Genomic DNA, 11,056 nt, shown 5'->3' with positions numbered 1-11,056 from the left:
TTAATTATTGTTTTTTTATCATCATATGACCAGATCTCTTACTTAACAATTAGGAAAATTTTGACACTTTTTTATAAAAATAATTTCAACATATGACATTCGCTCTTAAATGATTTTTTTTTTTTTTTTTTTTTTTATCATCATCATTTGACCAAATCTCTTATTTAACAATTAAGAACATTTTGATACTTTTTTTTATAGAAAAAGTTTCAACATATGTCATTCGTTCTTAATTTTTGTTTTTTTATCATCATATAACTAGATCTCTATTTAACAATTATGAAAATTTTGATATTTTTTTTTAAAATAGTTTCAACATGACGTTCGCTCTTAATGATTATTTTTTATCATCATATGACCAAATCTCTTATTTAACAATTATTCATTGACAATTACTCAACCACTTGAGCTAATTATAACCTACAAAAGTTTTAATACCTTGTTTCATATAAAAATATAAAAAATTGTAAAATAAAATAAACTCTATTTTTTTTCCTTTTTTATTAAAAAAATATTTCAATGTTGTTACATCACATCATCAGTTAATTTTTTTTTCTTGATTACAAAATTATTTACCCACGAAACAGTAAAATATTAAGATCCCGAAAGAGAAAAGTAAGGAAACAAGATGCTTTCAGCTTTCCACTCAAAAGATTTGACTCTTTTCCTCCATTATCAAGATTGTCTTTTTCTTTGATAAAGTGGGGGCAGAGAAAGTCGTATTCTTAGTATGGGATTTAAGTATTTCCATGCTTCCCGGTCATGGGGGCTATGAAAAAAATGAAATGAAAGTGAAAGTGCCCTTTTATCTTTCCAAAAGCCAAAGAGTGTTGACAGCTGGATGAGAATATCTCATAGATTATTCCACAGACGCCTAAATAGTTCCTGATTCTAGTTGCCAACCTTGAACAGACCCCACCACACAAACTTCTTGTTGATATAGATGTTTCTCATTCATTCAACTTGGCATCTTACTGTTCCAAGTCCACACTCTTCACCACAATCTTTACACACACATGGTTGGAGATCAAGATAATGAAAACAAAAACACACATCCCATTCAAACACAAGCTATATCCCAATACAATGTGCCAATTACAGGACATGATTGTTGGTTAAAATTGAAATCAAGAAGAAAAACAAAAAGGAAAATTACACCTAACTTATTTATATGACAATCATACATGCAGTAATTAACAACAGGGACTCAAATTCTTTATTAGGCCATTTTAATGCCTCTGCTAATCTTAAAAATTCTAGACTTACATTGCTACATCTTAAAGGCAAATACTACTACAACAACAACTGTTTTTCAGCTTAAGGAAGATTTTTCTATTTCATCTCAAAGGCATTTGAAGACTTGAACCAGAGAAGGCTGAATCTAATTGACATTTTCACTGGTACCAAATTGAAATATCCTGCTGTTTCGTCAGTGTATCCATTGCTACTCCTTGTTCCTCTTTGTAGTCGAAGGGAGCTAAATCAAATGGAGAGCCATACATCATTTGGTAATTATTGCTGCTATGGTTGGTCTCGAACGGGGCATTCAATGCCTTAAAACGGTCAAACTGATTTTCCTCACGCGGGAACATCTGATGATTATTGTGGATGTTGGATTCTTCAAAGAAGTTTCCTTCCATCACAACCCCTTGACCATGAAAGTAACTCTCCTGTTGTGGTTGAATTTTCAGCTGGGGAAGACTCTGATTCTCTGTGACTGAACTGTTACTGGGAGTAACATTCTTATTGCCTTGAATGTTGGTGTCATAGATTGTCATAAGCTCGCTGATCATTTTCTGCCCATCTTCAGGAACTCCAAGTCCTGATAAATCAAAGGCAGACTGGGCTGAGTTTACTGATGGAGCAGCTGGCTTGGCTTGAGCAAAGGACTGAGGGAAGATAACTGGCTTAACCTCATTAACATGAAAATTTGACCCTCCAAACTCTGAAGTACTTCTATATGGACAAGTCAATTGATGATTATCCCTGGAAGTCCTGTCGTGAAAGCCAAGGCGGACTTCATTGTAAGGACACTGAAGGAACTCACATGTATAGATCCTCTGATCCATCATCATGTTTAAATCACTGGATGGCTTCCTCTTCCGAATAAAATCCAAATTGGTAACAATTTCTCCCTTGATAGGATACGATGTTTGTCGAACTGACAGCCTTTCCCTCATCCCCATAGAGGATAAATTGAGGTTCTCAGGTTTGCGCTCTTGAACATCAAAGTTTGGTTCATCATCAGCCCCTTCAACATCATACTCACTGCAATCATTGATGACCAAAGACCCGCTCCCCCCAGCAGAGGACAATGGGGGGCATGAATCAGGGTAAAGATCTCGAGCCAAGGCTTCCTCCTGGTTTATTATGGCAAGCCAGGTGGCACTTTCCTTGGCTGTCATCTTGTCCTGCAAGCATTTAGACTGCCTTACAAGCTTGCGAATCTTGGCAATATCAGGGGACATGTGCTTGATAACTGCAGTGAGGACACCCACCTTCCATGCCTTCTTCAAGTCATGAGGCTTCTTGTAAGGAGGAGGGCCTTGATCCTTGGGCAAACCAAGCTGGGGCCACCATTCCTCATTTCCAGTGGGCCACCATGGTGGGGGAACACCTTTCTCTAGTGGAAAACGCCTCTGAGGAGGGTCACAGTGTTGCATGAGTGCTGACAACAGAGAACCAAGGGTGGTATCCTGAAGCTCCTGCAAGGTGTGTGGTGTTGGACCAATTGAATTACAGCCGTCATTCTTCCCTGGGATGGCATTATCTGCTTGGTACTTAGCTATGGCAGCTGGGCCATTACGATCAAACCGGACTTTATCCTTCCACCACTCACGAAGATTGTCAGATGCCCCAGTCACAGGTTTTCCCTTCTCTGGAATAATACCATAAACAAACCCTTGGGCTTTACACACTTCCATCATCTTCAACATGTACTTCAAGATCCCATCTTGTGCCCTCGACATCTTCTTCCTCCTTGCCTGTTCCTGGGACTGTCGCTGCTTCACTAAATCAATCCCTTCCTTACCCTTACTCTGCTCTTTGAGCCTTTTGAGACGCATCTTGTCCCTCCACATCCTCCTCTCAAGCTCATCTACATCTATCTCTTCATCAGTATAATCATCCTCCCCTGTGGCTTCTGGTTCAGGTGGCGGGGCAGCCATATCTCCTTCCCCAAGAGGGGCAGATATGAAATCCATATCACAACAAAGTCCCATTTCATCGAACATCATCATCATTTCCCAAAACAAACCCCCCCTCCCCCCAAATAAACAGGGAATCACAAGGTTCCCAGATGATATTTTCTACCAAAATCTTCTACTTCTCAAACTACCTTCTGATCACTAGATACCAAACTAACTCTGAAAACACAGTTCGGACAACCTTTCCACCTGTTAATCTGGTAAAACAGAAAGTAACAAAACAAAGTATGAATAATCTAAACATACCCCGTTGAAATAATCACGTTTAATAATTAAAACGGAAGAAACTCAAAAAAATTTCATGTAATACAATCACTAATTATACGAAACTATAATATTTTCCAAAGATTCTATTACAGAGCATCCATAAAAATAAAATTTTGTTCCATCTCCTAGATGAGATCCTCTTCCAATACAAACCAAAGCTTTAAAACAGAAAAACAAAAACACATACATCAATTGGAATCAGAAGCAGTACATGTACTCATGTTTCACAAAACCATGTTTATGAACAAAACTAAATCATGAAAAAGTTACTTGAAAAAAGAATTCAGTACCACAAAACTCAAAAAGAGAGAAAAAAGAGAATCAGTTATAGATTAGAAACATCAGACTGCTGGGTTTCCAGTGAAGAAATGAAAAACCCAGATTAGCAAAGAAAAAAGATCCAACATGAATCACAATAAAGTAAAGCCAGACAAGTTTAGATCTAAAGAGGCAAAAAAAAAAACTCAATTATCTCAGACAATCCAAAACAAAATACAAAATTGTTTTGGACATCAAACAGAACCCAGTTCAAACTTCACGGATCAAAGTAAAACAAGGAAGAACAAAACAAAACCAAACCAAACTAAACCAAACCACACCAGAACATGAAACACCAAACCCCACTAAAAAAAAAAATCAGATTAAAGAATTAGTACAAGCAAAAAACACTTAAAAATAAAAAGCGTACCTTGGAAAAAAAAGAAATAAAATTTGGAGATGGGTGTTATTCAGGGGTGTTTCCCTGAACTTCTGGTTCTTCTCCTCTGATGGCTCTGAAGTCAATTTCAGCTTTCACGCACACAAAGAGAGAGAGAGAGAGAGAGAGAGAGAGAGAAAGGGGTCAGGTAGGCATTATCTCTATCCTTTTGCTTTATGGGAGTTTACATATTTTAATGTAAAGAAGTGGTGAGGGTGGTGGGTCCTACTCCTTGGTGAATGTGAAAAGTGTTTGGTATTGGTGGAGGTAAACCCGAATTTGAGGAGATGGGTACATTTATTATATATCAAGATTTATAGTTAGATAGATAGATGTGATGACTGATGATATATATATATATCGTACAAAGTCATGGATCCGGGTCAGGTTAATCCTATATCCTATCCCAACTCAACTCCATCCTTGGGATTATCGTTTCTGGCAAGTTTTTCCTTTTTCCACAATTTTATTGGTCAGCTCTGAGGTGGGTTTTTGTTTACGCAACTCTTTACCTATGTAGTTTTTTTGTGAATAATGTCTGGGACACATCTAACCACACATCTAAAATGTTGTCTTTGCTCTCTAGCACCTAATAAGAGTAGTGGTTTCAATAATTGAGTAACGTTATCTCATGTATTAAATATATGTTATCTTTTATATTATAGCACCTGAATTTCGTATAATTGTAGAACTTGCTGTGAGAGTGAGGATATAATATATATATATATATATATCTTTCATATTATAGTATGTGAATCTTGTATAATTGTGATACCAACTTACCATAAGAGTGATGATACTATATCAATTACATAATAGTAAGATAATTATTACAGTAGATTTTTAATATTTATGAAAAAAATTTATATTTCTAACATTATCCTCACTATGTGTGCAAGTTACATAAAATGATATATGGTCTTAAGCAAACACGTGATATCTGACTCTACCCTCGGACATGAACGTCGAGCTCGTGAGATTCCCATGCTCAACTATATCAATGAATTTAACGACAAACCAAATGATCTTCTTGGAAAGGCAAAGTGACTAAGCTCGCATATGCAACTGTAGAAAAGTCAACTATTCCACATGAGGTTTTTGATAAGAAATTGTTTTGTTTTTTTTTTTTTTTTTCATATATGGACACTTATTTGTTGTTAGCTTATTTACTTAAAGGTGGAATGAAAAATAGTCTTAAGTAAATAAGTTGACTTATTTGTTCAACACTACCTCATTTGCTTGAAGTTGCTATCTTTAAGCAAATAAGCTAAGCCAAAACATCTGTTTCATTTTTTTTTTTTTTTTTTTTTGATCTTACGGCTATTACAAATTTAAGTATATACACCTTACAAATCGATAGGTCACCAATAATAATAAAAAATAATGCTAACAATTATTTATTATGTTTTCAAATTAGCACCAATTATATTCATTATCATGTCAATTTTAGCTTTAGCATTCTCCAATTTTAAGGGTATGTTTTGTTAAGAAAAAAATGTATTCCAGGACTTTTCATACTTTGTCATATCAATAGTTATGCATTACTCTATTCATACTTGGTCATATCCATAGTTATGCATTACTTCAATCATACTTGGTCATTTCAGTAGTTATGAAAAATGGTATATTTCTAACATTACTCTTGCTTTTTTGGATTGATCACTTGTGTCATGTCACATGTGTTGCCCAAACATATTTGTTGGTTTTTTTTATTTATTTATAATATGGGCGCTTATTTGTTGTTAACTTATTTAGTTAAAGGTGGAATAAATAACGGCTTGAAGTAAATAAATTGACTTTTTTGTTTAGCACTACCTTATTTGCTTAAAGTTGCTATCTTAAAGCAAAAAAGATTTTCCCCAAAAAAAGAAAAAAGAAAAAGCAAATGAGCTAATGAAAATAAGGTAGTGTTGAACAAAATATATCAAACGGTTGGCACCTTCTAATCTTTCTAATGAATATATTTAAAGTTTAAATCTTCCCATCTTCAATTGTCAAAATTTTTTTTTAAATCACTATTTTTAAGCAAATAAGCCAAGCCAAAACACACGTGTCTCATCAAATTTTGTTTAATGATGTTACGGATAGAACAAATTTTAGTATATATATCTTACAAATTGATGTGTAGCTAATAAAGAAAAAGCTTTTAATGTTAACATAATAAAAATATCACCAATTACATTATATGTTTTTTTTTAATACAAGATAAAAATTACACTAAGAGCTTATTTCCTTTCGGATTGATTATGTGTTTTTAACTTTTTAGCTTTAGCATTCTCCAATTTTAAAGCCGTGTTCTGATAAGTTTCCTAAAAAGAGATTGTACACCATGACACCTACCCAATAAAAAAACAAAAGAACAAACGACACCTGTCCAATTCCATGTGTGTGTTCTTTAGCAAATTGGCAATGCATTTAATGGCAGGGTGGTTCGCTAGTAACGTTTTTTGTTCACTAAAAAATATTTTTTTTCTTCCTCAATTGTCAATTCTAAACCATACCTTCTCAATATATATATATATATGTGTATATATATATATAAAAATCCTAAAATGGAAATATACAGGTAACAACTGTAATTTCATAAAATAAATAAATATTATAATTTGCTTGATCCAAGAGAATTTACCATTTTTTTATATATGTTTTTGCTTAGAACTTTAGAAGCTTAGTTCCTTTTGCTTCGTCGGCTTCTTGTTCCTTGGTACCACTTATCTTCATCTTCTATTTTCAAATCTCTTTTTTTTTGAAGTGTTGTGTGAGCTGGTGAGGGTTTTTTTTTTTTTTTTGTTGAAACCAATTAAATCATTGTCCTCTTCGGTAAGAAATATAAACTCTTTTTCAAGTGTAAGTTTTTTTAAAGTGCCAAAATTATGTTTTAAATTGATGATGCTTGGGAGACTTAACAGTTGCTCAGCCTATGCATCAGCAAGGATGGATCACATTGACCATATTACTTTATTTATTTACATCACTTTATAATATATCATACATCATATATTATATTTTTTTACTACTTTATTTAAATATTTTTTTATTCTTTCTCTTTTATTGTTCCCAACCAAAAAGATATTAGAAAGAGATAGTTTGAATAATTATTAATTAATTCCCAATCGTCATGAAGAGAAAATGTTTGAATAAAAAATAATTAAATATTTATACCACGTCTTCCCATATGCTACTATCATTAAGGGCAGAGACATTTTTGAAAAAATGTTTTGCTAGCACATGAGTTAGTGAAATGGTATCATAAGACTCTTGCACGGAAGGATGTACTATTAAGGCTTAGTTAAAGAAATATTATTTATTTTAATATATCACTTTATAATGTATCATATATTATATATTCTATTATTTTACTACTTTATTTATATATTATTTCTTTATTATTTCTTTTTACTGTTCCCAGCAAGAGATATTAGAGAAATAAAGTTTGAATAATCATTAATTAATTCCCAATTGACATGAAGAGAAAAGTTTGAATAAAAAATAATTAAATATTTATACTACATCTTCCCATATGCTGCTATCATTAAGGGCAATGACATTTTTGAAAAAATGTTTTGCTAGCACAGGTTAGTGAAATGGTATCATAAGACTGTTGCACGGAAAGATGTACTATTAAGGCTTAGTTAAGGAAAGATTATGATTTTGTTAGCGAGTAATATTAGTATCACATAAAAAGTCACAACTTTTGTCACAACTATTCTACGTGGTAGACTGTGACTGGCTGCATGTCACTTTTGCATAAACTTATCATTTTTTCTCTACCATTCACAATCTGCCACATGGACAAATGTGATTTATTATGTGGTCTTAGAATGTACCATCTAGAAGCTGGGGCCTCTACAAGATTCGTAAATTAGATTAGGGCTTGCATTACAAGTCCTAAGTTTTCAATTGCTGTTAATGGCAGTTTGGGCTATTTTAAAGAAAGTAAGTGCCTTAGTGGTGGCCATGGAAGCATTCACAAGAATCATGCATGGGAAAGTAACTGGTTCTAGCTTCAAATTCAATCATCATTGCAGAAACTTGAAGATAACTCATACGGGCTTTGCAGATGACCAGCTTATTTTCTCAATTGCGTGTCAAATATTTGGGATTGCCTTTAGTTTCTGGTAAGCTCAGCTTGAAATACTTTAAACCTCTACTTGACAAAGTTGAGGCTAGAATCAGCTCTAGGACAGTAAGGAAACTAACCTTTGCTGGAAGATTGCAACTCCTTCAGTCAATCATATGCAATATTCAGTCCTTTTGGTCAAGTCAGTTCATATTGCATAACAAAGTAATCAAAGTCTTGAAGCAAAAAAACTCAACCAATTTGTATGGCATGGACAAAATATAGACACAAAAACATTTGACACCCATTAACGTAGCAGATTATTAATAATAAGTAAAAAGTGATATCAATAATGAGCACAAATACCAATACAAACTTGTCCCACCAACAGATATTAAAAATATTGTCAAAGTTTTTGTGTATATAATATTGCCAAGGTGGCACTAGAGTAGCTTGGGACACAGTTTGTCTCTCATCCCCTTATTTTACTCTAAAGTCAGTTCACATTGAAATTTAACATTTTTGCTTCTCAAAATAAATAAATAAAGTTAGTTCACATTGCCTAACAAAGTAATCAAAGTCTTGGAGCAAAAAAATTCAACCAATTTGTATGGAATGGATAGAATATAGATACAAAAAATTTGACACCCATTAACGTGGCAGATTATTAATAGTAGGTAAAAAAAATAATATCAATAGTGAGCGTAAATGAGAACTAGTACAAACTTGCCACACCAATAGATATAAAAAATGTTGTCAAATTTGTAGTATTGCCTAACACCAATGGTGGCACTAGCCGCTATTCTAGCTTGGGACACAGTTTGTCTCCCATCCCCTTATTTGACTCTCTCTCTCTCTCTCTCTCTCTCTCTTCTCTCTCTCTCTCTCTCTCTCTCTCTCTCTCTCAATTTTCTGATTTGGTTGTGAGTTTGATTTGGGTGAGCCAGAGAAAAACTAAAGAGAATATAAGATAAAAAGAAACGGAGGACACAAAAATAATAATAGAAAATCATTATGAATTTCTTGAAATGTGGTTAACTATTTTTTTTTTATTTAAAAAAAAAAAAAAAAAAAAACTTTGTTCTTATCTTAAAATAAAGCAAATTTTAGGAAAGACAACAGAAATGCTATAAGACCCATATTGTAGCTTACCCTCTCTTATTCACTCTTTTTAAATACTATATATATATATATTGATAGAATACGATTTTGCCTCATCAGTATGTTCCTTATCAGTACGATGGACAGTCTGAAGATCCTGTTCACAAGAAACAAACAATGCAATGAAGACACTGGTGTGGGGTCCACTGGGGAGTCTCCAATGCTTAAATTAGCTTATTTCTCGTGGAACCAAAATAATTTGTATGAAATTAATTTTGTCCCCTACTCACTTGTTGCTTCTAGCTTTAGGTAGCCTCTCTGTGAGTAAATGCTCTGTGCATTTATCTTCTTAGGCGTTATGGTTGAGCTGGAGGGTTAAATGGCTCATTTAATAGTTATTTAACTTTCCCATTCAATGTCCTGTAATGGCTGTGTAACGGTCAGCTTGAGGTAGCTGTAATAGCTGTGAGCTGGTGGCTAGAAAGATTGTACGTCCGTTACACTTGTGCCATTTAAGTGAGGAATTTATATCTGAATGTTAATGTGTACTTATGATTGTCCTTAGTAATGACGGTCACTTTATGGACAACCATTTTACACTACTCGTCGTGTATATATATATATATATATATTTTTTTTTTTGCTGAATCTTTTTAAATACTGTATTATATAAATCTGAGTAATCCCATGGGCCATGGATGATTTTTGTGGTAATTCTTCATTTTCATAAGATAAGCTTATTAGGCAAAATGGATTGAGAGAGATGGAGAATCTCCATCACGCCCACACTTTTTGACCCAAGCATAAATTTATGAGGGGGGAAAAAATGTGGAAGAGTATCTAGGATGATTTTGTTTTTACAAGTTTGCTCCTCAACCTCTTTATATATTTTTCTTTTCTTTTAATAAGCCTAATCTCTTCACAATCGGTTTGTGCTTGCATTTCTTAGAAACACTGAAATGATGAAGTTTTTACAACTTCACAATCGATGATAAAAAATTTAAGGAACATATTTTATATATATTTAAGTTTGATTCTATATTAAGAATTTGTTTAGATAAGCTTGTTTTTATAATATTTTTTTTGTTTATTTAATTAGGTTCAAATTTTAAAAATTTTAAGTAGTTGTAATTTTACAAAGTTTAAAGTCTCAACTTATTTTCGTCCTCAGTATATGCACTTTTCCCCCCTAGAAATCTCACATTTTTTAGTTATAGGTGTACTTTCAAAGAACTTATTTTCAAAAAAAGTAAGTCAATAAAAGTAACCTCATCCAAATATATACTCCGTATTATATATTAAGGAATAAACAAATTATTTAAAAAATGATTATATTACATTTTTTTGAGATAAAAAATGATTATATTACATTAGTTTTATAAATAATCGATAATATAGTTAGTGTACGTCATTACTATTATACTATCACTTGAATACAAAGTGATACTTAATAGATCTTAAGTGGAAGTCAATTGGTGTGACTGGCCTAGTTAGTTTTTTTTTTTTTTTTAAGATTATAATGATTTTAATGATGTCATTATGATAAAAATAGGAGATTTTTCTTTTGTTGTCAGCTATAGGGTCCATCTGTTTTTGCTTCTGGAGGAGCAGAGAAGTCCTTTAGATGGATGTAAGCACTCTTAATTGAAATTTGGCAATTTCACAAAACAGCTTTAAGGAAGTCTTAACGCTAAAATTTATATATTTTACTCACAAAAAAAAAAA

At 32.9% G+C, this 11,056-nt stretch overlaps 1 protein-coding gene across 1 annotated transcript; it reads right to left on the bottom strand.

Moving 5' to 3' along the window:
* Window positions 1–1,033: 1,033 nt before the first annotated feature.
* Window positions 1,034–4,439, bottom strand: LOC111991923 (protein ETHYLENE INSENSITIVE 3). Its single transcript, XM_024023728.2, has 2 exons — window positions 4,162–4,439; window positions 1,034–3,403 (listed from the first exon to the last, which is right to left on the bottom strand). Exon 2 carries the CDS (start codon window positions 3,240–3,242, stop codon window positions 1,395–1,397), a length of 1,848 nt encoding a protein of 615 aa, XP_023879496.1. The 5' UTR covers window positions 3,243–3,403; window positions 4,162–4,439; the 3' UTR covers window positions 1,034–1,394.
* Between the last annotated feature and the right edge of the window lie 6,617 nt (window positions 4,440–11,056).

Source organism: Quercus suber, unplaced genomic scaffold, assembly GCF_002906115.3.
Source record: "Quercus suber isolate HL8 unplaced genomic scaffold, Cork oak 2.0 scaffold_74, whole genome shotgun sequence".
NCBI lineage: Eukaryota > Viridiplantae > Streptophyta > Magnoliopsida > Fagales > Fagaceae > Quercus > Quercus suber.
The sequence above is the reverse complement of the archived record's forward strand: the minus strand, read 5'-3'. Positions and strand labels throughout refer to the sequence as shown.